The 27,436-nt window shown below is 41.5% G+C and overlaps 5 protein-coding genes across 8 annotated transcripts in view; all 5 read right to left on the reverse strand.

The window, feature by feature from the left end:
• The window catches only part of LOC310996788 (histone H2B 1.1-like), a 106,799-nt gene that overhangs the window by 4,968 nt on the left and 74,395 nt on the right, over positions 1-27,436 (reverse strand). The gene's annotated exons all lie outside the window — the stretch shown is intronic.
• Positions 1,728-7,761, reverse strand: LOC310997641 (uncharacterized protein). 2 transcript variants are annotated; one of them, XM_083987418.1, is made up of 2 exons: positions 7,577-7,761; positions 1,728-6,203 (listed from the first exon to the last, which is right to left on the reverse strand). In XM_083987418.1, the coding sequence occupies exon 2, from the start codon at positions 6,135-6,137 to the stop codon at positions 3,441-3,443; it is 2,697 nt and encodes an 898-aa protein (XP_083843544.1). In that variant the 5' UTR covers positions 6,138-6,203; positions 7,577-7,761; the 3' UTR covers positions 1,728-3,440. The 2 variants fall into 2 exon arrangements, with proteins under 2 accessions (XP_083843544.1, XP_083843545.1); XM_083987419.1 differs by having other exon boundaries at positions 1,728-6,200; positions 7,572-7,761.
• On the reverse strand, positions 10,147-11,222 carry ins (preproinsulin; the record flags this gene model as incomplete). The annotated part of the gene is made up of 2 exons (XM_083986721.1): positions 11,033-11,222; positions 10,147-10,313 (listed from the first exon to the last, which is right to left on the reverse strand). Exons 1-2 carry the CDS (start codon positions 11,214-11,216, stop codon positions 10,147-10,149), a joined length of 351 nt encoding a protein of 116 aa, XP_083842847.1. The 5' UTR covers positions 11,217-11,222.
• LOC310996785 (complement C1q-like protein 3) lies at positions 13,365-14,625 on the reverse strand. Its single transcript, XM_083986258.1, has 4 exons — positions 14,350-14,625; positions 14,034-14,087; positions 13,827-13,958; positions 13,365-13,732 (listed from the first exon to the last, which is right to left on the reverse strand). The coding sequence occupies exons 1-4, from the start codon at positions 14,528-14,530 to the stop codon at positions 13,458-13,460; spliced, it is 642 nt and encodes a 213-aa protein (XP_083842384.1). The 5' UTR covers positions 14,531-14,625; the 3' UTR covers positions 13,365-13,457.
• Positions 21,580-27,411, reverse strand: LOC310996786 (complement C1q tumor necrosis factor-related protein 6-like). 3 transcript variants are annotated; one of them, XM_083986259.1, is made up of 5 exons: positions 27,155-27,411; positions 26,104-26,157; positions 25,470-25,601; positions 25,161-25,375; positions 21,580-21,873 (listed from the first exon to the last, which is right to left on the reverse strand). In XM_083986259.1, exons 1-5 carry the CDS (start codon positions 27,333-27,335, stop codon positions 21,814-21,816), a joined length of 642 nt encoding a protein of 213 aa, XP_083842385.1. In that variant the 5' UTR covers positions 27,336-27,411; the 3' UTR covers positions 21,580-21,813. The 3 variants fall into 3 exon arrangements, with proteins under 3 accessions (XP_083842385.1, XP_083842387.1, XP_083842386.1); XM_083986261.1 differs by lacking the exons at positions 25,161-25,375; positions 25,470-25,601; positions 26,104-26,157 and adding exons at positions 22,183-22,314; positions 22,396-22,449 and having other exon boundaries at positions 21,580-22,088; XM_083986260.1 differs by lacking the exons at positions 25,161-25,375; positions 25,470-25,601; positions 26,104-26,157; positions 27,155-27,411 and adding exons at positions 22,183-22,314; positions 22,396-22,449; positions 23,107-23,302 and having other exon boundaries at positions 21,580-22,088.

The raw sequence follows: 27,436 nt of genomic DNA on the forward strand, positions 1-27,436 counted from the left end.
ACTGTGAGTCACACTCCTTTTGAGTCATATAGGCTACTGTACATTATTCCTACTATGCTGCTGCAGCCACTGACGGTGACGACAACCAGCCTGATGGGCGACAGCAGTGATTAACAACGTGTGGCCACTTGGTGGCATGTGAGTCTGAGTCTGAGGCCTGTCGTCATCAGCTGACTGCGATGGACACAGTCACTGCAGGATGTCGACAAAATGAATGAATGAAACACAGTGTGAATAGAGACTTGAGCTGTGAGTGTCCTTCAAGTAGCAGTGGCTCATCATGACACTGACTCGGCAGCAGCAGAGAGTAACTTCAGGACTGTTTTTACTTACTTACTTTTTTACTGGTTAAAATACAATAATATCATTGTATTGCATATCATCCAATCCGACATACTAGACGATAGAACTAACTATATACACCTGGATTATAAGTTGTACTGGTTCCTCAAAACAGTCGCACTCTACAAAAATTGATGCCTCTTTTTCTTAAAGTAGCTAAGATCTCTTGACATCTGAAGTAGGATGCTGCATCTGATGTTTGATCAATTTGTGGTGGAAAGTGTGTTGTTTTATGCTGCAGTCTGTTGGGGAGACATCATCAGACACAAGGATGCAAGGAGACAGGACAAATCTGCAGGTTTGTGCATTGAATTCAGTCTCCTAATAACAAAAAACAGTGCAACATTTAGCTTACTACTGTCTTCTTACGTCACTTCTCAACATGTCTCTGAAAATGAGCTTGCTTTTTGCTTTAGAGGCAGTTTAACATCAGACGATAAGTTTGTACGAATCAGTGACTTTAGCGCCACGGACAGCACAACAGTGCGTCACATTTCTATGAAAATAATAAGTCTAAGATAAAATGATAAAGAAGAAAATGAAAAAAAGTTAAATTAGCATCTATCTAACAGTAGCCTATGCCCACAATCAACAAAGCCACTGATGATATACGGTAATTGAATATAAAGCATGACCGTGTTAAATATGACAAAATGACATAGCTGATGTTGAACTGCAACATCTGTCACTTGCTGCTGTAGAAGGTCAAAGGTCACAAGTGACAATCAGAGCAAAAACTTGTCTTATCATAAATGAATTAATCACAATGAACAGAGTGTTTGTGTCACTTCTACCACTGGGAAATCTTTCAACTTTCCAACACACTCTATTCCCCGTATTCCCAGAGCGTTTGCCTTGTACATCATTCAACACCACTTGCTCAAACACACACACACACACACGCACACACACTGACCCAAGATAAACTCAGTTCACACGCTGTGCATCACATTTTTTCGTGTAATTTTCAGGTGCATTAAACAAATTATGTTTTGTTTTTGTAAATGTTTATTATCAGTTGTCTACAACCTTATCCTCTTTTCAGCTTCCTGCCTGAAACACCCAGACACAGCAGGTCATTTGTCCCTGGACTCTGACGTGACCTACTGCTGATCCCTGCTGCTTTTTTGTTGCTATTGCAGTTTCTCACTCTCAGGAGAGAGAAGCAGAGAGGAGGGAGTTGGGAAATCAGGAAGGAATGACTGACAGATCTGCTCCTGCTGTGTGTGTCTGTCTCATTCATAAACACCCCCCCTCGCACTTTGACTAAACTCTGTCTCCATGACGACAGCTTCAGCTCCCCATAATTTCAGCAGCTGAACATTGACAAGTGAATGAAAACTTAACACAGAATCTGTAGTTCGAAAATATTTGACTTTATTTGGATTCTTGTTATTGAGCTCTGACATTTCCAGAGAGTTTGTCGTTTTACACTCAGTGTTTGGTGGCTGTTCATTTATTTCCTGTACAATAACACAAAATAAACATACAGCTTCAGCAACAGTCGACTGGGATTCATCCGTCTCTGTTCCTATTACAGTAATAAGGCTTAAATGGAGCCCTGGATTCTTGCTCCATCTAGTGGTGTCTTTCAGTAATTACTCACACAGAACAACATTGAGAACCTTTTGGCAAATACCAAATACTTATACAGGATACACAGTTCTTTTGATTGTCCTTTTCACTGCACCACTTCAACTTAATATTTAACCCATATTATTTTTGTGTACAGTATCTGCCTTTCTTTTGGTGCTTTATTTTGTGTTTCTAATGTGCTGATAAGTGATAATAATAGTAAGGGGAGTCAAATGATCTGTGATAAAGCATGATGTGAAGGAAGTTATACACATGAAAAAAATATAAAAAACAATGAGCAGCTGAAAATATCAGTCATTATTATTAAGATGCACAGTTTAGGGGCAGCTACAGTCTATTTGCTATAGCTGCAATCAGTTTGTTGTCTCATTTAATGATGTGACCTACATGAGTGATACGTTTACTGGGAGTGGTCATGTACTCCACAGTGACAGATTCTGATTGTGGATGGAAATTAATACTATTACTGTGAATAAATCTGAGAAGACACTTTAATTTGCTGTGCTGCAGACTGTAAGGACGTTTCTTGATCGGCAGTAGCTACAGGAAATTAAAGTGTCTGGGAATTCAGCTGCTTGGGTTCACAAGGAATACAAAGAGAACCGCTGTTGCTTCACATCTAGAGATGGTGATGTTACTGTACAGCTGACTACAGGTGAGGAAGGTCACTGAAGGCACTAAGATGACCACTTGAGATCAAATCCTGGTTGAACACAAGGTCTGGACAGGGCCCAATAGTAGAGAAAACCACAGTAAACGGGAAACATTGTTGGTTTTTATGACGGATTGAGGAGGAGAAGTTTCCTCTAGTGTGTCCCGTTTTGAAGTGCTTTGTGTATAATGTGTCTGTGTGTTGTCGTCAGTAGTAACACAAATTTACAAAAAGTGGTAAACCATTCAAGTAAACTCCGACTTTCACAATAATAAGTCATCAGGTGCGAGTGTTGGTATGAATTCAATAAACGTCTTTGGTTTCATGGAATGTGATGAGCCATTAGTGGCCTTGTTCAACTGACTGTCCGTCTGTCTCTTGTTTATGAAGGGAGTTTGAGTCGGACGTCCCTCAACAGCGTGATCAGTGGTCAAACCATCCTCTGGGGACAAAGTGTCTTCACAACTTGGCAACATCAACAGCCGTTCTTCTAAATATGATGTGTAAACATTAGTAAATGATTCATTAACCAGTAATGAAGCCATGAATTACAGCTGGTAAATATCAGAAAGCAGCACAGGCACCTTAAGTCACAATGGGAATGTCCTGGATGCACCTGGCTTTTCGGCACTCATGTGTCATACAGTAAAATAATGGAAACATTATCAGTCACAACTTTTCCAACCCCAAGGTGATGTACTCAGAATGTTGCTTTGATTGATCCAACTGATCATCAAAGCAGATGCAACTGTTTTTCTGATGATCAACCAATCAATTTATTGCTTCAGCTCAACTAATAATAACGCTTACAATAATTACTCATTGCAGCTTTTATCTGAACACAGATGTTCTACTCTACCTCTACCTCAATGTCAACAGGCTTCAGTTTTCGGACAAACATGATGTCGTCATCAGCGTTAAGGTCTGCCTCGCCAAAGCAGTCCTCCGGCTCCTCTTTGCAGACAAACTGCGATGACTCTGCAAACTCCATGGGCAGCTCAAACACTGTTTTCAGATAGTCTCTCTTTCTGCCAGTTTTCCCTGCCATGGCGATGACCTGAGAGGCAACTGACCAAGCGAACTCCACCTTCCGGTGACTCTGAGAGCTGAGGTCAAAGTTGAACTCCAGGATCTTGTACAAAGCTGGAACATAATGGCTGCAGTTTTGTTCTACATACTGGTGCACCTCAAAGAGTACCTCCCTTGTCAGCACTTTCAAATCCAGTTTTGTTTTGGCTTCTAATTTTGAAGAAATATCAAGGTCCAACCCTATTTCTTTGCAGATGTGATAGCTGTTGACATTCTTCACCTGTCCCACATTTCCACCGAGAGCCCTCCTTTCCGTGACTACACTTAGATCTTCTGAATCCAGATCCTTCAGCCTGTTGCTAGTTGGTTGTTGCACTTTGAGCTGTGTGTGATTACTCAGTGGGATAACCATGTTCAACCAGCTGTTTATCTTCGGTGTGATGTTTTGCTTTCTCATCAGGCTCTTCCGTGTCGCATACCATCTTTGGATCACCTGCACCGCCTCAGTCTTACCGCTTTGAAGATCAAGATCAAAATTGTGCTCAAGTATGTCATTAACCGTCTCTTCGACCTCTCCACACAGCTTTCGGACAAGTCTGAATATTTCAAAAACAGCGCCTATGGTCAGGACACTCAAATCAAGCTTGTCGCCTGCCAGATGTTCTTCTGTCGACCAAAGATTGACACCTAACTTTTTACAGAATGGGTGAAGCTCAGCATCTGTCCACTGGCTAGTACCTGAGAATAATGAATCCCCTTTCAACCGCTGCTTTGTTTCGTCTTCCTGTTCAGTTTGAACATTTCTGGTAGCATCAATAGTGTTGTAAACCCCGGGGAACTGGAGGGGACTGCTGAGAAACTCTGTCTTCTGTCTTGCGGGATGATTCTGAAGAGTCTTTTCTTTTGTTATTAAGTAAAACATAAAATTACGCTGACGCAGTTCATCTTGTGTTGATGTGTTCTTGAGTTTGAAGTTCTTGTCCAGAATGTCAAATAGGAAACTCCGTATGCTCTTCCTCATCGCAGTTGCAAATTTTAAAACTTCCAACAAAATCCAGTTGGTGAGCAGCTGTAGGTCCAAGTTATGCCTGTTGCCTGAGCCGACATTAAAGTCTAAACCGATCTCTCTGCAGTGGGCAAACAAGTCGTTCACTTTGCTTGACTTCAGGATTTGTTTCGATCGGTTAGCACGCCTCATCCACAACCTCTGTTTAACTGTTTCTCCTTTTATGTTCTTGCTTTTGTCTTCAGAAAACAGTCTTGAGATCGTGTTATCCTTTGGCTGAAACTTAAACAAAGGAGAACTGGGGCCATTAGCCTGAGGATGCATTGCAGAGACAGTAACATCCTCTTCCTCTTGCTTTATGTCCAGTGACTCTGCTAACTTTGTTCCTGATGAACATCTCTCGAACTTGATTTCTTCTGATCCGACCTCAGGACCTGACTGCATATCCGTCTCAATAGGACACGTGTATGAAAAGTCAGTATCCTGATCAATGTCTTGGTCATCACTATACCCCTGCCTCAGCGTTACCCTTCTTTTACTGGCCACTATTAGTGTTTCCATTTCTTGGAAATCTGTGTTAGGTTTTCGTCTCTTTTTACAATTCTGCTCCTGTCTCTTGATCCGGACTTTGAACATCTCCTTTCGGAAAGCGTCTCTGTCTTCAGCTGTGAGGAAGGTGTATCTGCTCTCCATCAGTTTGTGGAATTGCAAGCGGAACTGCAGCTTATCTAATTCCTGGCCAAAATTTTGCTTGACCAAGTCACATATCATCTGAGTGTGTGTTCCACAAAGCACTCTGGAAAAATCAAGCATCTCAAGCATCACTCCATTGGTCACGAGGTTTGGGTCAAGCTTCTGTTTGGGTGTTTCATTTGGTCCAACAGCCAGAGTCACACCACTTTCTCTGCAGAAAGGGTAGAGGTCATCTCTTTGTTTGAAATGATTTCCTTTTCTCTTCATAGTTAACGGCGTACTGCTTACAGTCCCGTTACCCTCCATCATCTGATGTTCTGAAGACTGACTGTTGTTGTTCCCATCAGTAAGGACCGAACTATCCGCAATTTTGTTTCTTTTAGGGTAGTAACGTCGAGGCACCTCTGAACCTGTGGACGCCATTATAATGTTTGGATCTGGTAGTGTAAATACCTCTTTCCATCTATGTGGCTTCATCCTGATTTGTTCTTTCAGCAGTTTTATTTTACTGTGAATACGTGTTGCGTAGTCATAGTACTGCATGTCATTGTCCGTGTCCACGCCGAGGTCAAAGTTGAACTCTAGCATTTCATACAGGAAATACTTCTCAGACTTGGTCACTGTTTTAGCAAAGTCACAAAGCTCCAGCATCACACCATTCGTCAGCAGACACTGATCTAACTTCTCCTTCCTTTCCAGTGCAGCGTTAAACTCCAAACCGATTTCAACGGACTCTGGAAAGGGTACAGCAACTTTCTGATACCTAATACCATGGTGGATACGACGCTGCCAAATGTAGTGGTCATCAATGTTGTCCATGCTGACGTCCAAACCCCAAATCAGATAAGACGTTGTTGAGAGTCCTGGTTGATTCAGTTGACTCTTCTGCAGATTAAATAGAACAGAAAAGCATTGTCAACATGTGGCATGTGAATTAAACTGAGTTCATAATTACGTTGTGTCCAGCATAATATCTCAGAGAGTGGATACAGAAATACTCCCTGTCAGCTTGCACAGAAAACTTCCTATAAAGGCTCTAAATTAGTGTTAAAACTAAACGATTTAACCAAACATAATCATAGATTTTTTCAAATGACATTAGTAGTCTATTGTAAGCCAAAATGAGAGTCGGGATGAAGAGGCTTTGTTTGCTTTTGAAACCTTGTATAGATTATGCTATCAATATCGTACTGATTTATACTACTAACACTTGAGAACCCACTTTGATACATTTGTTTGCCCAAATACTGCAGTGAAAAATTGTGTGAGAATTTTTAAAGAATCAATAATAATTCCTGCATAGGAATACATAAACAAGACTGCATGTCTGCCAAGACACTGGACAGGACAGCATCTATAGACACTGATTGGTTCCATTTACCAGACATTTTGTTATTCAGCCCTGATAAACCCAGGCGGTGAATCGAGACAAAAAGTTTGACATGGCTAAATGTCTTCTGAGTAGTAGAATATAAAGCTCCATCATAGCAAAAACTATCTCAGTAGAGTTTTCCCTTCAATTTTCAACTTCATAAAGTTGAAAATTAGAGCTCGGAACATTAAATCCTATATCATAAACATTAAAAGGGTTAGAGAAAGAATCATTATAATCATCACTGCATACAAATACATAAACAAGACTGCATGTCTGCCAAGACACTGGACAGCTATAGACACTGATTGGTACCATTTACCAGACATTTTAGTTTTAGTTATTCAGCCTTGATAAACCCCAGGCGGTGAATCGAGATAAAAAAGTTTGACATAGCTAAATGTCTTCTGAGTAGTAGAATATAAGGGTCCATTATAGCAAAAAAAATATCTAGATTTTTCCCTTCAATTTTCAACTTCATAAAGTTGAAAATTAGAGCTCAGAACATTAATATCATAAACATTAAAAGGGTTAGAGCTGCAACTATTTAAGCCCCACTCTGCTCAAGGAACTAAAGTTATTTGTCATTTAAAAAACAAACAAACATTGGATTTGAAAAACAACGCCAAATTTCACTAACACTTTTCATTGTGGCTTGAACGCAGCAGTAGTTTGAACTGAACTGAAGCATCTCCTACCTATGCCAAAATGGCCGCGGTAAAACATAAACTGTCTTTATTAAAAGTCTGAAACTACTCCATAATAACAGTCTCATAGCGTGGTACGTGAGACATCTCAACGGATTCATGTGAAAACAAACATCCCTGACACGTTGACGTGACAATAAAAACCAAAACACCCGCACAACCGCAGACATTAACGTTACCTTGTCACAGGGAAGAAGCTATCGGTCGGCGTGGGGCGTTCAGGGACTCAGAGACGAGCCTGAAGGAGAAGGCACGCCACGAACCGGTTGGTGGACGAGACGCTTGTAATCCTGTGGGTTTTTAGTGAGGACACTCCGTTCCCCGTGAGGTGCAACAGCCACGGACATTGCACAGCTACAGAAGCTGCACAGCACATGTGTCTGGTCTCTACTCTCTCTCTACCTACCCGCCCCCCTCGCCTCCAGGGCTGCGTTCAGGGACGAGTCGGACATCTCGCTTTCACAGGCTTTCGCACTCTGATCTCATGAAAACGATGCGTGCATGTAAAAAAAAAAAAAACAAGCCAAAAGGTTAGCACACGAACATTTGTGCATATCAGAAAAAAAAAGAGGGAGAAAAAAAGCTGTTTCCGCCCGGTTTCGAACCGGGGACCTTTCGCGTGTTAGGCGAACGTGATAACCACTACACTACGGAAACACCGTACTGTTAAGGAAAACATAAGTCATTATTATCATAACAAAATTCTGTCTTGTCTGAACTTGAGTGCTGTAATAACAGAGTAATAACCATACAGTCTATGGTAATAACACTTTCATTGAGTCCCGTAGTAAGCCTCGGGCGCCCCCTAGTGGCGGGAAGTTGCCCACTTGTTTGTAAATTGATGAAGGCACAGGAGAGAAAAAACAACTGCCCTTCTTGGATTAAACATAGGTTAGCTATTACATAAATGCACCTTTACACTCAACAAATCCGAAAGTAAACATGGTAGCATAGTTTAACATTAACCATATGAATTTGTCTTGATTTCAACCTTGATGTAAAACCGATTAGTAGCCTGCAAGCTAGCAATATAGCATCACCTGCGACTCGTAACTTCAGATGTAACTACACACATGAAAAATAACAAAAGTTTCCAAAGCACATGACCTTACCTATTTCAAAAGATAATTGTTCAGACACTTTTATACCGTCCCCAGGTCCAAAATAATACTTTTCTGTCTCTTCCTACAGAGCACATGCTCCTTCTAGCTTTGCGGCAGGCACAGGAGAGAGGAAAAAAAAATAAAAATAAAAAATAAAAAACTGCATGACACAAAGTGCCACCTACTGGCCATTCTGTATGGCGCTTATCAACTGCTGCAGTGCAAAGTGGATAAGAGAAAAGAAAAGAAAGAACGGGCAAATAAAATAGGACTCAACCTGCATGGGCTATTTGTGCCTGTTGATAAAATGAAACAGGAAACTGAATACTTCATATTATAGGCTACCTGACCTCAAAATAAATCACTGCAATAATATATTATAAATTAATATTGTGAATAATAAAATCTGTCATATTTAGCTACATGCCACAACAACGAAAAACTAAAGATAAAATGTCAGTAGGCTACACAAATCTACATTTTCATTTATTTTGTGGTAGCTGCACTGCACACTGAACAGATGACAACCTCTTGTGGCTTATGTTTCAGCATCTTTGTATATCAATCTTTCCTTTTAAAAACAAACACTGAATTATTATTAGGCTACTTTTTTCCTTTTTACATTACTGATTATTATCTCAGTGCACTTTATAAATATGTTTAAATATACTATATTTTTATTGATACCTCAGACATTCAGGTAAGTTTTATTCCTCACTGGCTGACTTCTTTAATAAAACAACACTAGTTTTTCTGGGTTGTCTGGTTTTCTCATACATTGTTTGCCGTAGTTTTAAACCTCACTTGCTTTTACCATAGTGACCACGGAGGAAACAAATCTTTAGGATTTCAACCTTAAAAATGTGTTTAATAATTACTGTAATGTGTCATCATTCTTTTGCAGTGGTGGACAGTAACAGAGTAAATTTACTTGAGTACTGTACTTAAGTACATATCAACAGGATTTGTACTTTGCTTGAGTATTAGATTTCGTTGGTACTTATTACTCTTACTTGAATACATTTCCAAGACAAATATTTTTACTTTTACTCAAGTTAATTTCTAGGAAGGCTGAAAAGTACTCGTTACTTTCAGGTCTGCTCTTTTTTTTCTTCTAAAATACTAGTGGACACAAGCTGTGTTTGTCAAAGAAGGAAACCCTAACCCCAGCTGGTTTCAAAGAGTTCATTCTCAGAAACAAGAGTTAAAAGGTCCTTAAATTCATTTAGAAAAAATATAGTAATTCATTGATGCGAAAAATGAGAAATTTACTCTTACTCCTAAAGTAAATTTGAAAGCATGTACTTTTGGATACTTAAGTAGCCTACCTTTAAAGTACTTTTTTACTCTTACTCGAGTAACATGTCGACTGAGCCACTTTTACTTGTAACAGAGTAAATTTTGACCAGTAGTATTTGTACTCTTACTCGAGTACTGGAGTCGAGTAGCCTACTCTGTCCATCTCCGTTCTTTTGTGACTGCAATGAAAATGAACACCGTTCCTGATATTTTCTCAATTGACAAAACTTTATTTTCTAGGAAAAATAATTTCATCCACTTGTGAGCACTTCATTTGACAGTAGTTGGTTTGTCAGAGAGAGAAGGGGGAGGGGGGGTGGTGGTACAGGGGGGGGGCCGAGCGCTGCTCAGTTGCAGTAGTTCTGCAGGTCGAAGATGTTGCAGGGCTTGTGGCAGCACTGCTCCACGATGCCTCGCTTCACCATCATCTCCATCTGGTCCTTGAAGGCGAACTCGGCCACTTCGTTCTCGCCGCCCGCTGCATTGGCTCCGCCCGCCTTGGGAGGGAGGAAACCTAACATGACAGAAAAGTTCAGAGTTACATTTCTGCTGTTTTTCTTTTTAAAGGGATAGTTCACCCAAAATTCTAATTTCACTCATTATCTACCACCACCCTCATGTCGACTAAGAGCTGTGAGAATTTTCAGAGTCCTCCGTGCCTTCTCTGAGTTACGAGGGGGTCCGCGCAGCAGTATTTGTTCATATAATGGTTGTCGATGGATACCAACTTTCTTTGTCCAGAAAGACACACCAAAAAACATCCAAATACCTCCATGCTGCTCGTCTGTAATGTCCCTCTTGTATTGAAGCCCCGACATGAGAAATTGTTCCGAGATTTGCACTGACACAGGAAGAGCAGTGAACTGAGACACTGGGAGCTTCCGCTTCAAACAAGCTTAAAACATATACTTATTAAAGTTTTTTGGAACAATTTCTCATGTCGGGGCTTCAATACAAGAGGGACATTGCAGACGAGCAGTATGGAGGTATTTGGATGTTTTTTGGTGTGTTTTTTTGGACGAAGAAAAGTGGTATCCATTCACAACCATTATATGGACAAATACTGCTGCGCGGACCCCCTCCGCTGTAACTCAGAGAAGGGACGGAGGACTCTGAAAATTAGTCGACATGAGGGTGAGTAGATAATGAGTATTGAAATTTGAATTTTGGGTGAACTATCCCTTTAATGGAGATGCAGATTTTGTTTTGCTTGTTGCATGGTCGGTGCCTCACCCAGCAGAGGGTCGACATCTCTCTTGGGGTTGTAGAAGAAGCCTCTGTCCCCGCAGACCAGGTAGAGGGCGTCGACCAGGTGAGAGCCGCAGAGGTGCTGTGGGGGCGCGACAGCCTGCGAGCCCGGCAGTGATACGATCAGTAAGACCAGCAGAGAGACAGACTGGAGCCACAGAGCCGCCATGCTGGAGGAGGATGAGGAAGAGGAGGAGGAAGAGCACTTATAATACATATTTTAGCCAACATATCATTTGATCACAATAGAAGAAACTGTGGAGCTGTGGAGGTAAAAGGAGGAGTGGGAGCTTAGCTTACCTGTAGAGTTGGAGACGGAGGTGAGTCTGTGATGAAGAGGAGGCAGCTGAGAGCAGAGACTGGTGTGAGGAAGAACAGAGGGTCTCCTCTCTATTTAAGCTCCAAAACCTCCACCTGGACACGCCCACTGCCCACTGACTTGTGTGCACATATGGGGGGACGTAAAGCTGTTTGCCACGTTGCAGGGACCTGGAGTCTTTATAACCTTATCAATCAAATTGGCTAAAGTGTGTGTGTGTCAAACCAGATAACGTGCCAGTCAGCACATGTTAAGTGGCACACAGTTTAGTCCTGATTGACTAGTTACAACACTTAGTAAAACAAACAGAGCTAATGAGCCGACATGATCTGATCACCTCCAAAACCAACAAATACCATCCTTCAATTCGCCTCCTGCTCCTCGGCAGCGCAGAGTGGAAATAAAGACGTCAAATAGCCTAATGCATGACTGAGTTCAAAGCGCAAATCTTAAATGCAATGGGAACAGTATATGGAAAAGCACAAAAGTACAAAATTGTGACCTCTGATTGGTCCAAGCACCAGCAAAATGGCTGCACAAGCAACCAAAGAGTTACATACATGTGAATATTTTCATCATAAATAAGGAGGACAACCATATTTTATAATATTCAGTCTTGTGTCCATATATTACAACCACTGACCTCCATAAGTTTTCCAAAAGTCGCCACATCTCACATCACATTTTGAGGTGTTGCTGATTTGCATGACAGTCCCACATTTATTCAAAAACATATTTTCATGTCTGATGCAGCGGATTATCTGAAATCTAACTAAAGTCCAGCAGGAGCATATTTATTTATTTATTTATTTATTTATTTACTGTTCTTATGATATCAATGCATTATCTGTAACTTCTCAAAATAAATAACACAATGCACAATGTTTTTATATATATATTTGTGTAAAAACTCACTAACATTGTCATTCATCTTGTCTTCACATAATAGGGTTCAGACGTGTCGATTATGCCCTTTGCAGAGTCTAAAAAGTCTTTATATCATAAATTACTGAAACATTATATGATTAAATAACTAACAGACACAGTAAAGATGCTTTAAAAAAAAAGTAGTAATTTATGCATAAATGTATGCATAAATACTTCTACAGACCTTCTTTCCTGTTAGTCTAATTTGTGCCTAATGTTCTTCTACTTAAACTGACAGAACGTATGTGACCTTATATCAAATAATCTTATACCTCACCAAGAAGGAGCTTGATGTCACTGTCAGGCTGCATAATACAGGACAGTTTGATGGTAGATTAAGTAGTGAAAATGACACAATAAAGGAACACTTCAACTAATATGAGCTTTTTAAATTTTTATTTTTATTTTTCAACTGGTTAAAGATGTTTTTTATTCTGCCAACTCCGCCCACAACACCTCATCAATCACCTCCTCTAAAGTGGGAGGTGATCTGAACCGATAGCTACTGCAGGTACAACAACAACAAAAAAACCCCACCCTGACAGATAACTCACTACGTCAACACACACTCAATTCAGAGAGACCTTAATGGAGCGGGATATTTGTGCTGACAGAGCTCTTGTTGCAAGCTGGTAGGTAACTTAGAGCATCAGACAGAGCATCACCATGACGACTGTTCATGACGGAGGAGGAAATGTTTCCGAGAAACCTCTTTAGATGTTTACATCCACAAACCCCCCAGAATCCAATTCATAACCAAGAATTTAACGTCACCTGTCGAATGCAGTATCTATATCAAACCTTCAATACATAAGACATAATTCAGTTCAGTCCTTTTTTTTCTTCTTTTTTTTTTTTTTTTTTTTTTTTTACTGTAGACTACATCTGGTTCTGGCTCAGTTATTGTTAATCTGGGTCCAATATCTCATGTTTTGTATGTCAAGCAAAAGGTTCAATTGCTGAAGAGCCCACTGCCTGTATTGTCTGTTTTTACAGGGGAACAAAAATTGATGAATACATTAAGATGTAAATTGATTTATTCAAATGACAGAGAATCAGAAAAACCCATCACTTTAAGCTTTGAAAATGAAACACCATAACATTATTGTCAATAATTCATATAGATCGAGGTGAAAAACATCTATAGAGGGAGTGTTTCCCTCCTTACATAGTGAAAATCAGATGACCACTGAAGGTGGTATGGTGGTTTTGATTGTCATATATCTTGCTTTGCTTCCACAAACGGACAAACACAACGTCTCCAGCCTCCAGCAGCAGAGAAGCACCTTGAGACGAGCTCGCAAAATGTTTTAGCTGACGCTCAAATGCAATAAAAATGTGGTTTGTGTTCTTGACCAACACAGCAGCTGTGGTAACTCCAGACGCGCCCATGTGCCACTCAAAGTGATAAGCTCCTCTCACGGGTGCAGTGAAGACACCTGTGGGAACATTTTGCCAAGTTTGTCGATCACAGTGACTTTTAAACAAAGCAGAAAATGAAACACTTATTGTTAATATCTCAGAGTTCAGTACCTGTCTTGGGATTGTAGGCACCTCCGATGTTTGTGAAGACATTTTTGAAGATCAGAGCGGTGTGTTCCTTGAAGCCTCCAACATGCGCTTCACCCTCAGCCAGCAGAGAGGCTGAGAAAGCCACCTGTCGGACTGATGGAGAGGACTCACTTTTATTTCTTGTGAGTGTACAGATGACGAAATAAAAGGTCACAAAAAAATCTATACCTTTCAGATTTGTCTTCAGTATGTTGATGTCGCTCTGTTGCTTTTCCAGTTTTGCTGCGTACACAAAAAGAGCACAGACAGCTTTGAGAGAGAGAGTTTCTTCTGCACCCGTGAGTTTGTAAAAATCTAAATCAGTGGTTAACACTATACTCATTAGCCTCAAAGATGATGCAGGATTTGTTTTGTTTTTTAACAACACTGTCACAGGGAAGACGGCCGACCTCCATCATAATAATAATAAACTTTATTTGTATAGCACCTTTCAAAATCATATCCTACTTTATTGAGATGCACCTGTATCTGACTGTTACTGTACCTTGGTTCTCCTGTTGTAGGGACGTCATCCTCTCCTTCAGTTGGGCCAGTGAGGCGGTCATCTCTCTCAGCACAGCGTTGATGTCCTGTGGCGCGTACTCTTCGCTTATCTGCAAGTTAACCTGACCTGCGGCGGAGACGGAGCAGAGCAGCAGCAGGAACACAGATGCAGCGACCTTCATCCTTCACACTGGAAATGTTCGCAGTCAATAACTTTGTCTGCAACAAAAGCCCTGTGTGGTCTTTTTATAGGGGAAATCTGGGAAATCACTTTCACTGAAAGAATGCCCCAAAAAACAGGAAACACAAGATGACACCTCATCGTATGATAAGAGAAACAACACCTAGGCTTCAAGTATGAGGAACAGAGTGTTGTTATCTCAGAGCTCCCAACCGCCAACCCGGCCAAATGCGGGTTTGACAGTTAGTTTGGCCGATCCATATCTTCTTGGGAGTCCCATTTTAAAATAACACCTATTATGAAGACTGTTTATAGCCTAAAGCATCATAGGATTATCCCATAGAGCATATAAATATCAACAATACAGTCCTTTTTGATCTTTGATTTGATTTGGGCCACGACAGAGTCTGTCATATCAAGGTTATAAACCTCACAAAGGTGTGTGGAGTGGTCCAAGAGGCAGCTGCACACACATCCTCCACTGAGATACAATGCCTAGGAGACAGCATGAACTGGACACAGGCTATGTAATCTCTCATCCTCCTCTGATATTTAAGGGGGAGGGGAAAACTTTAACGACAGGTTAATGACAGTGGATTTGAACCCAGCTGTAACAACCTTAAGTTGGAACAGGGTCAGGACGCAGAGTCGCTCTCCTATTATCATGGGAAAATGTAAGGCAAGACTGATGTACAGACAAAGCTGCCAAACTTCCCACCAGTTTCACTGAAACTACTGCCACTATCAGGGCTGTTTTTTAGCATTAACATTTGTAGCCCCCCTACTAGAGGCTCCAATGTGGATCTTCATCCAGAACCGTAAATAAATCCCAACTAACGGGCGCCTTGCATAAACCATGAGGCTGGCTGTCGGAGGCTTGCCATCTATCCTCACATGGCAAGCTGAGATGGCAGCCAGGTGAGTGGAGAATGGAAGACCGTTTTGTTGTAGACTGTGAAGGAAGCACAGGATAGTACAGAGTCCTGGTGGAGGGAGCTCTGATATCTTGGATTACCTCTACAACCTCTAGAGGTAACCCTTCCCCTAACAGGCGCTCCCGCTCAGGGGCCAGAAAACTAGCTTCCACCGTTTCTGAATGGAGAACCATAGTGGACAGTGAGCTGTGTCTCATGAAGCGAAATCTACTTATGTCCGTCGAAATGATCCCAGATACTCTCCACAACCTGCGAGTGGAGAGGCCAGTCTGCTTTTCAGGGTCGGCCCCTCAATAACAGGTCTACTGTTGTGAATGTGCGAGGCCCACAGGGACCGTCGGCTGTGAGCCCACATCAGAACTTAATGCCAGTCGTCGACCGGGGCTAACCGTTAGCTTCAGAGAGTGAGGAAAGCTCCAGCTCCCGTGTTCAACGCTGTGTGGCGTGTAAGTGGTTGTGGTGATATTATAAATGTACATTTTCGTTTGATGATGTTTATGACCCGTGACCAATGTTTTTTCTGTGAACCTTCATAGCCCACTGCCGTATTTTGTATCCTTTTATTTCTATTATTTCAGTATTTTCTCTAAATCTCAAACCGAGAATAGCTTCCTGAAGTTTAAGATGTAAAATAAACAATACAGCTTCAAGAACCCCAGAAATTGTGTCCTGTGCGTTTCGAATTCCCCGGGGGAAATCTGGGAAATCACTTTCACTGAAAGAATGCCCCAAAAAACAGGAAACACAAGATGACACCTCATCGTATGATAAGAGAAACAACACGGCTTCAAGTAGGGGAACAGAGTGATGTAATCTCAGAGCTCCTAACCACCAACCCGGCCAAATGTGGGGTTGGTGGTTAGTTTGGCCGATCCATATCTTCTTGGGAGTCCCATTTTAAAATAACATCTATTATGAAGGCTGTTTCTATACCTAATTCTAGCCTATCCCATCCCATCCTTATCCCATAGGTAGAGAATATGAATATCAATACAGTCCAATGTGTGTGTTCAAGCTCTAATAAAAGTTGATCATCAATTTGATATTATACATCCGTTTCTGGCTCAGTTATTGCAAATCTGGGTCCAATATCTCATGTTTTGTATGTCAAGCAAAAGGATCAATTGCTGAAGAGCCCACCGCCTTTATTGTCTGTTTCTAGTCTTATTTCACAGGGGAACAAAAAATTGATGAATACATTAAGATGTAAATTGATTTATTCAAATGACAGAGAATGGAATTACAGAGAATCAGAAAAACCCATCACTTTAAGCTTTGAAAAAGAAACACCATTATTGTCAATTAATGTCATATAGATCGAGGTGAAAAACATCTATAGAGGGAGTGTTTCCCTCCTTACATAGTGAAAATCAGATGACCACTGAAGGTGGTATGGTGGTTTTGATTGTCATATACCTTGGTATGTATCCACAAACGGAGAAACACGACGTCTCCAGCCTCCAGCAGCAGTGAAGCACCTTGAGACGCACTTGCAAAAAGATTTGACTGATGCTCATTCGCAATAAAAATGTGGTTTGTGTTCTTGACCAACACAGCAGCTGTGTTAACTCCATGCACGGCAATGTGCCACTCAAAGTGATAAGCTCCTCTCACAGGTGCAGTGAAGATACCTGGGGAAACATTTTGCCAAGTTTGTTGATCACAGTGACTTTTAAACAAAGCAGAAAATGAAACTCTTATTGTTAATATTTTAGAGTTCAGTACCTGTGTTGGGATTGTAGGCACCTCCGATGTTTGTGAAGACATTTTTGAAGATCAGAGTGGTGTGTTCCTTGAAGGGTCCAATAGTCGCTTCACCCTCAGCCAGCAGAGAGGCTGAGAAAGCCACCTGTCGGACTGATGGAGAGGACTCACTTTTATTTCTTGTGAGTGTACAGATGACGAAATAAAAGGTCACATAAAAAACTATACCTTTCAGATTCGTCTTCAGTATGTTGATGTCGCTCTGTTGTCTCTTCACTACAACCTCCTGCTTTTTCAGTTTTGCTGTGTACACAAAAAGAGCACAGACAGCTTTGAGAGAGAGAATTTCTTCTGCACCACCAGTGAGTTTGTAAAAATCTAAATCAGTGGTTAACACTGTACTTTAGCCTTAAAGATGATGCAGGATTTGTTTTGTTTTTTGTTTTTTAACAACACTGTCACGGGGAAGATGGCCAACCTCCATCATATCCTACTTTATTTAGATGCACCTGTATCTGACTGTTACTGTACCTTGGTTCTCCTTTTGTAGGTACGACACCTTCTCCTTCAGTTGGGCCAGTGAGGCGGTCATCTCTCTCAGCACAGCGTTGATGTCCTGTTTGTTTACCTGCAAGTCAGCCTGACTTGTGGTGGAGATGGAGCAGAGCAGCAGCAGCAGGAACACCTTCATCCTTCACACTGGAAATGTTCGCAGTCAATAACTTTGTCTGCAACCAAACCCCTGTGTGGTCATTTTATAGGGGAAATCTGGGAAATCACTTTCACTGAAAGAATACCCAAAAAAACAGGAAACACAAGATGACACCTCATCGTATGATAAGAGAAACAACACCTAGGCTTCAAGTATGAGGAACAGAGTGTTGTTATCTCAGAGCTCCCAACCGCCAACCCGGCCAAATGCGGGTTTGACAGTTAGTTTGGCCGATCCATATCTTCTTGGGAGTCCCATTTTAAAATAACATCTATTATGAAGACTGTTTCTATAATTAGCCTAAAGCATCCTAGGATTATCCCATAGAGCATATAAATATCAACAATACAGTCCTTTTTGATCTCTGATTTGATTTGGGCCACGACAGAGTCTGTCATATCAAGGTTATAAACCTCACAAAGGTGTGTGGAGTGGTCCAAGAGGCAGCTGCACACACATCCTCCACTGAGATACAATGCCTAGGAGACAGCATGAACTGGACACAGGCTATGTAATCTCTCATCCTCCTCTGATATTTAAGGGGGAGGGGAAAACTTTAACGACAGGTTAATGACAGTGGATTTGAACCCAGCTGTAACAACCTTAAGTTGGAACAGGGTCAGGACGCAGAGTCGCTCTCCTATTATCACGGGAAAATGTAAGGCAAGACTGATGTACAGACAAAGCTGCCAAACTTCCCACCAGTTTCGCTGAAACTACTGCCACTATCAGGGCTGTTTTTTAGCAATAACATTTGTAGCCCCCCTACTAGAGGCTCCAATGTGGATCTTCATCCAGAACCGTAGCTAAATCCCAACTAACGGGCGCCTTGCATAAACCATGAGGCTGGCTGTCGGAGGCTTGCCATCTATCCTCACATGGCAAGCTGAGATGGCAGCCAGGTGAGTGGAGAATGGAAGACCCTTTTGTTGTAGACTGTGAAGGAAGCACAGGATAGTACAGAGTCCTGGTGGAGGGAGCTCTGATATCTTGGATTACCTCTACAACCTCTAGAGGTAACCCTTCCCCTAACAGGCGCTCCCGTTCAGGGGCCAGAAAACTAGCTTCCACCGTTTCTGAATGGAGAACCATAGTGGACAGTGAGCTGTGTCTCATGAAGCGAAATCTACTTATGTCCGTCGAAATGATCCCAGATACTCTCCACAACCTGCGAGTGGAGAGGCCAGTCTGCTTTTCAGGGTCGGCCCCTCAATAACAGGTCTACTGTTGTGAATGTGCGAGGCCCACAGGGACCGTCGGCTGTGAGCCCACATCAGAACTTAATGCCAGTCGTCGACCGGGGCTAACCGTTAGCTTCAGAGAGTGAGGAAAGCTCCAGCTCCCGTGTTCAACGCTGTGTGGCGTGTAAGTGGTTGTGGTGATATTATAAATGTACATTTTCGTTTGATGATGTTTATGACCCTTGACCAATATTTTTTCTGTGAACCTTCATAGCCCACTGCCGTATTTTGTATCCTTTTATTTCTATTATTTCAGTATTTTCTCTAAATCTCAAACCGAGAATAGCTTCTTGAAGTTTAAGATGTAAAATAAACAATACAGCTACAAGAACCCCAGCAATTGTGTCCTGTGCGTTTCGAATTCCCCGGGGGAAATCTGGGAAATCACTTTCACTGAAAGAATGCCCCAAAAAACAGGAAACACAAGATGACACCTCATCGTATGATAAGAGAAACAACACAGCTTCAAGTAGGGGAACAGAGTGATGTTATCTCAGAGCTCCTAACCACCAACCCGGCCAAATGTGGGGTTGGTGGTTAGTTTGGCCGATCCATATCTTCTTGAGAGTCCCATTTTAAAATAACATCTATTATGAAGGCTGTTTCTATACCTAATTCTAGCCTATCCCATCCCATCCTTATCCCATAGGTAGAGAATATGAATATCAATACAGTCCAATGTGTGTGTTCAAGCTCTAATAAAAGTTGATCATCAATTTGATATTATACATCCGTTTCTGGCTCAGTTATTGCAAATCTGGGTCCAATATCTCATGTTTTGTATGTCAAGCAAAAGGATCAATTGCTGAAGAGCCCACCGCCTTTATTGTCTGTTTCTAGTCTTATTTCACAGGGGAACAAAAAATTGATGAATACATTAAGATGTAAATTGATTTATTCAAATGACAGAGAATGAAATTACAGAGAATCAGAAATACCCATCACTTTAAGCTTTGAAAAAAAACACCATAACATGTCAATTAATGTCATATAGATCGAGGTGAAAAACATCTGTTTCCCTCCATACATAGTGAAAATCAGATGACCACTGAAGGTGGTATAGTGGTTTTGATTGTCATATACCTTGGTATGTATCCACAAACGGAGAAACACGACGTCTCCAGCCTCCAGCAGCAGTGAAGCACCTTGAGACGCACTTGCAAAAAGATTTGACTGATGCTCATTCGCAATAAAAATGTGGTTTGTGTTCTTGACCAACACAGCAGCTGTGTTAACTCCATGCACGGCAATGTGCCACTCAAAGTGATAAGCTCCTCTCACGGGTGCAGTGAAGATACCTGTGGAAACATTTTGCCAAGTTTGATGATCACAGTGACTTTTAAACAAAGCAGAAACTGAAACACTTATTGTTAATATTTCAGAGTTCAGTACCTGTGTTGGGATTGTAGGCACCTCCGATGTTTGTGAAGACATATTTGAAGATCAGAGTGGTGTGTTCCTTGAAGCCTCCAACCTGCGCTTCACCCTCAGCCAGCAGAGAGGCTGAGAAAGCCACCTGTCGGACTGATGGAGAGGACTCACTTTTATTTCTTGTAGACAAGTTGTAAATAAAAGGTCACAGAAAAAACTAGGCTATACCTTTCAGATTTGTCTTCAGTATGTTGATGTCGGTCTGTTGTCTCTTCACTGCAACCTCCTGCTTTTCCAGTTTTTTCAGTTTTGCTGCGTACACAAAAAGAGCACAGACAGCTTTGAGAGAGAGAGTTTCTTCTGCACCACCAGTGAGTTTGTAAAATCAAAATCAGTGGTTAACACTGTACTCATTAGCCTCAAAGATGATGCATGATTTGTTTTGTTTTTTGTTTTTTAACAACACTGTCACGGGGAAGATGGCCAACCTCCATCATATCCTACTTTATTGAGATGCACCTGTATCTGAATGTGACTGTACCTTGGTTCTCCTTTTGTAGGTACGACACCTTCTCCTTCAGTTGGGCCAGTGAGGCGGTCATCTCTCTCAGCACAGCGTTGATGTCCTGTTTGTTTACCTGCAAGTCAGCCTGACTTGTGGTGGAGATGGAGCAGAGCAGCAGCAGCAGGAACACCTTCATCCTTCACACTGGAAATGTCCGCAGTCAATAACTTTGTCTGCAACAAAAGCCCTGTGTGGTCTTTTTATAGGGGAAATCTGGGAAATCATTTTCCACAGAAAGAATGCCCCCAAAAAACAGGAAACACAAGATGACACCTCATCGTACGATAAGAGAAACAACAGCTAGGCTTCAAGTGACTGTAGGCTACACATATCCTAAACTTCATCTCCTGTGCAAAATGATGAATAGGGTGTAAATATTGTCCATTCAGTGACTCCTACCTTTGCCTCCCTCTCCAGCTCTGCAGCACAGCACCACCCTGAGGACATTTAGTTCAATGCAGTCTAATACACAGTTTCCTCTCTCTGTTTCAGTGGGGGTCAAAGGTCAAGCAAAAGGATCAATTGCTGAACACCCTACCATCTTTATTTTCTGTTTCTAGTGTTTTTTCACAGGGGAACAAAAATTGATGAATACATTAAGATGTAAATTGATTTATTCAAATGACAGAGAATCAAATTACAGAGAATCAGAAAAACCCATCACTTTAAGCTTTGAAAGAAACACCATGACATTATTGTCAATTAATGTAATATAGATCGAGGTGAAAAACATCTATAGAGGTAGTGTTTCCCTCCTTACATCGTGAAAATCAGATGACCACTGAAGTTGGTATAGTGGTATTGATCGTCATATACCTTGTTTTGCTTCCACAAACGGACAAACACAACATCTCCGACCTCCAGCAGCAGTGAAGCACCTTGAGATGAGCTCCCAAAACGTTTTGACGGATACTCATATGCAGCAAAAATGTGGTTTGTGTTCTTGACCAACACAGCAGATGTGGAAACTCCGAACGCGCCAATGTGCCACTCAAAGTGATAAGCTCCTCTCACAGGTGCAGTGAAGACACCTGTGGGAACATTTTGCCAAGTTTGATGATCACAGTGACTTTTAAACAAAGCAGAAACTGAAACACTTATTGTTAATATATCAGAGTTCAGTACCTGTCTTGGGATTGTAGGCACCTCCAATGTTTGTGACGACGTTTTTGAAGATCAGAGTGGTGTGTTTCTTGAAGCCTCCAATAGTCGCTGCACCCTCAGCCAGCAGAGAGGCTGAGAAAGCCACCTGTCGGACTGATGGAGAGGACTCACTTTTATTTATTGTATGTGTACAGAGGACAAGTTCTAAATAAAAGGTCACAGACAAAACTATACCTTTCAGATTTGTCTTCAGTATGTTGATGTCGCTCTGTTGCTTTTCCAGTTTTGCTGCGTAGCCTACACAAAAAGAGCACAGACAACTTTGAGAGAGAGAGTTTCTTCTGAACCATTGTGTTCGTAAAATCAAAATCAGTTGTTAACACTGTACTCATTAGCCTCAAAGATGATGCAGGATTTGTTTTGTTTTTTGTTTTTCAATGTTTGTGAAGACATTTTTGAAGATCAGAGTGGTGTGTTTCCTGAAGCCTCCAATAGTCGCTGAACCCTCAGCCAGCAGAGAGGCTGAGAAAGCCACCTGTCGGGCTGATGGAGAGGACTCACTTTTATTTCTTGTATGTGTGACGACAAATTGTAAATAAAAGGTCACAGAAAAATCTATACCTTTCAGATTCGTCTTCAGTATGTTGATGTCGCTCTGTTGCTTTTCCAGTTTTGCTGCGTACACAAAAAGAGCACAGACAGCTTTGAGAGAGAGAGTTTCTTCTGCACCCGTGAGTTTGTAAAAATCTAAATCAGTGGTTAACACTATACTCATTAGCCTCAAAGATGATGCAGGATTTGTTTAGTTTTTTTGTTTTTTAACAACACTGTCACAGGGAAGACGGCCGACCTCCATCATAATAATAATAAACTTTATTTGTATAGAACCTTTCAAAATCATATCCTACTTTATTGAGATGCACCTGTATCTGACTGTTACTGTACCTTGGTTCTCCTGTTGTAGGGACGTCACCTTCTCCTTCAGTTGGGCCAGTGAGGCGGTCATCTCTCTCAGCACAGCGTTGATGTCCTGTGGCACGGACTCTTTGCTTATCTGCAAGTTAACCTGACCTGTGGCGGAGACGGAGCAGAGCAGCAGCAGGAACACAGATGCAGTGACCTTCATCTTTCACACTGGAAAATGTCCACTGTCAATAAGTTTGTTTGCAACAAAAGCCCTGTGTGGTCTTTTTATAGGGGAAATCTGGGAAACCACTTTCACTGAAAGAATACCCCAAAAAACAGGAAACACAAGATGACACCTCATCGTATGATAAGAGAAACAACACCTAGGCTTCAAGTATGAGGAACAGAGTGTTGTTATCTCAGAGCTCCCAACCGCCAACCCGGCCAAATGCGGGTTTGACAGTTAGTTTGGCCGATCCATATCTTCTTGGGAGTCCCATTTTAAAATAACACCTATTATGAAGACTGTTTATAGCCTAAAGCATCATAGGATTATCCCATAGAGCATATAAATATCAACAATACAGTCCTTTTTGATCTTTGATTTGATTTGGGCCACGACAGAGTCTGTCATATCAAGGTTATAAACCTCACAAAGGTGTGTGGAGTGGTCCAAGAGGCAGCTGCACACACATCCTCCACTGAGATACAATGCCTAGGAGACAGCATGAACTGGACACAGGCTATGTAATCTCTCATCCTTCTCTGATATTTAAGGGGGAGGGGAAAACTTTAACGACAGGTTAATGACAGTGGATTTGAACCCAGCTGTAACAACCTTAAGTTGGAACAGGGTCAGGACGCAGAGTCGCTCTCCTATTATCACGGGAAAATGTAAGGCAAGACTGATGTACAGACAAAGCTGCCAAACTTCCCACCAGTTTCGCTGAAACTACTGCCACTATCAGGGCTGTTTTTTAGCAATAACATTTGTAGCCCCCCTACTAGAGGCTCCAATGTGGATCTTCATCCAGAACCGTAGCTAAATCCCAACTAACGGGCGCCTTGCATAAACCATGAGGCTCGCTGTCGGAGGCTTGCCATCTATCCTCACATGGCAAGCTGAGATGGCAGCCAGGTGAGTGGAGAATGGAAGACCGTTTTGTTGTAGACTGTGAAGGAAGCACAGGATAGTACAGAGTCCTGGTGGAGGGAGCTCTGATATCTTGGATTACCTCTACAACCTCTAGAGGTAACCCTTCCCCTAACAGGCGCTCTCGTTCAGGGGCCAGAAAACTGGCTTCCACCGTTTCTGAATGGAGAACCATATGGACAGTGAGCTGTGTCTCATGAAGCGAAATCTACTTACGTCCGTCGAAATGATCCCAGATACTCTCCACAACCTGCGAGTGGAGAGGCCAGTCTGCTTTTCAGGGTCGGCCCCTCAATAACAGGTCTACTGTTGTGAATGTGCGAGGCCCACAGGGACCGTCGGCTGTGAGCCCACATCAGAACTTAATGCCAGTCGTCGACCGGGGTTGGTAGTTAGTTTGGCCGATCCATATCTTCTTGGGAGTCCCATTTTAAAATAACATCTATTATTAAGACTGTTTCTATACCTAATTCTAGCCTAAAACATCCTTATCCCATAGGTAGAGAATATGAATATCAATACAGTCCAATGTGTGTGTTCAAGCTCTAAAATAAAAGTTGATCATCAATTTGATATTATACATCCGTTTCTGGCTCAGTTATTGCAAATCTGGGTCCAATATCTCATGTTTTGTATGTCAAGCAAAAGGATCAATTGCTGAAGAGCCCACCGCCTTTATTGTCTGTTTGTAGTGTTATTTCACAGGGGAACAAAAAATTGATGAATACATTAAGATGTAAATTGATTTATTCAAATGACAGAGAATGGAATTACAGAGAATCAGAAAAACCCATCACTTTAAGCTTTGAAAAAGAAACACCATAACATTATTGTCAATTAATGTCATATAGATCGAGGTGAAAAACATCTGTTTCCCTCCTTACATAGTGAAAATCAGATGACCACTGAAGGTGGTATGGTGGCTTTGATTGTCATATACCTTGTTTTGCCTCCACAAACGCACAAACACAACGTCTCCAGCCTCCAGCAGCAGTGAAGCACCTTGAGACGAACTCGCAAAACCTTGTGACTGATGCTCAAGTATAGCAAAAATGTGGTTTGTGTTCTTGACCAACACAGAAGCAGTAGGAAATCCACTCACGCCCATGTGCCACTCAAAGTGATAAGCTCCTCTCACAGGTGCAGTGAAGACACCTGTGGGAACATTTTGCCAAGTTTGATGATCACAGTGACTTTTAAACAAAGCAGAAACTGAAACACTTATTGTTAATATTTCAGAGTTCAGTACCTGTCTTGGGATTGTAGGCACCTCCGATGTTTGTGAAGACATTTTTGAAGATCAGAGTGGTGTGTTCCTTGAAGCCTCCAATAGTCGCTTCACCCACAGCCAGCAGAGAGGCTGAGAAAGCCACCTGTCGGACTGATGGAGAGGACTCACTTTTATTTATTGTGTGTGTACAGACAACAAGTTATAAATAAAAGGTAACAGAAAAAACTATACCTTTCAGATTTGTCTTCAGTATGTTGATGTCGGTCTGTTGTCTCTTCACTGCAACCTCCTGCTTTTCCAGTTTTTTCAGTTTTGCTGCGTAGCCTACACAAAAAGAGCACAGACAGCTTTGAGAGAGAGAGTTTCTTCTGAACCAGTGAGTTTGCAAATATCAAAATCAGTGGTTAACACTGTACTCATTAGCCTCAAAGATGATGCAGGATTTGTTTTGTTTTTTGTTTTTCAATGTTTGTGAAGACATTTTTGAAGATCAGAGTGGTGTGTTTCCTGAAGCCTCCAATAGTCGCTTCACCCACAGCCAGCAGAGAGGCTGAGAAAGCCACCTGTCGGGCTGATGGAGAGGGCTCAGTTTTATTTCTTGTGTGTGTACAGACGACAAGTTCTAAATAAAAGGTCACCAAATAAACTATACCTTTTAGGCTTGTCTTCAGTATGTTGATGTCGCTCTGTTGCTTTTCCAGTTTTGCTGCGTACACTGACAAAAGAGCACAGACAGTTTCAAAATCACTATACTCATTGGCTTCTAAGATGATGCAGGATTTGATTTGTTTTTTGTTTTTTAACAACACTGTCATGGGGAAGACGGCACAACCTCCATCATATCCAGAGATGGCAAAAGTACCAAGATTCTTTACTTGAGTTGAAGTAAAAGTACCTGTGTAAAAAACGACTTTGGTAAAAGTAGCTATACTGATCCAATTGTCTACTCAAGTAAAAGTAAAAAGTACAGGCTCTGAAATGTACTCAAAAGTATTATTAAAGTAGTATATATGAAGTATTTATATTGCACGATTCACTGCAAAGCTAATAACCACACGATAACTTATCTTGAATCCATTTCATCAATGTTATTATTTGAACAATTCACTTAAGTATATAGTAGCATATGTGCGTTCGTGCGTGCGGGTGGGAGGGGTGGGGTTAAGGTGTATTGTTGTGTAGTGATTTGTGCTATGTGTCTTAATGTATTTTAATGTAACTTTTTATATACCTTTGTTTTATGTTTCATGCCATGTTCCATCAGGCAGGGGGACTGCCAACGGAAATTAGCCTGTTGGCTATAATTGGGTGCATTTACATTTTATTCTTTTAAAATGTTCATTAATGTACACTGTCCCTCTTAACAAATAAAGGAAATTAAATTAAATAAATTAAAGTTTACCTGCTGGACACAAGATGTATCCTAATGTACTTCACCATAGTCAATTGTAGGCATTTGTATTGTACACTTCAGGTTTACTCATCACACTTCTGAACATTCAATTTTGGACCAGGATAGGCTTCTAAACTGTGGTGTCACAAATCATGCTCGTAGTCCCAATTAGAAAAATAAATACTTCTAAAAGTATAAATTACCTCACAATTCTACTTAAGTGAAGTAACAAAGTATTTCGTTACTTGCCATCACTGATCATATCCTACTTTATTAGATGCATCTGTATCTGACTGTTACTGTAGCCTACCTTGGTTCTCCTTTTGTAGGGACGTCATCCTGTCCTTCAGTTGGGCCAGTGAGGCGGTCATCTCTCTCAGCACAGCGTTGATGTCCTGTGGCACGTACTCTTCGCTTATCTGCAAGTCAGCCTGACCTGTGGTGGAGACGGAGCAGAGCAGCAGCAGGAACACAGATGCAGCGACCTTCATCCTTCACACTGGAAATGTTCGCAGTCAATAACTTTGTCTGCAACCAAACCCCTGTGTGGTCTTTTTATAGGGGAAATCTGGGAAATCATTTTCCACAGAAA

Source organism: Trachurus trachurus (genome assembly GCF_905171665.1).
Source record: "Trachurus trachurus genome assembly, chromosome: 14".
NCBI classification, from domain to species: domain Eukaryota; kingdom Metazoa; phylum Chordata; class Actinopteri; order Carangiformes; family Carangidae; genus Trachurus; species Trachurus trachurus.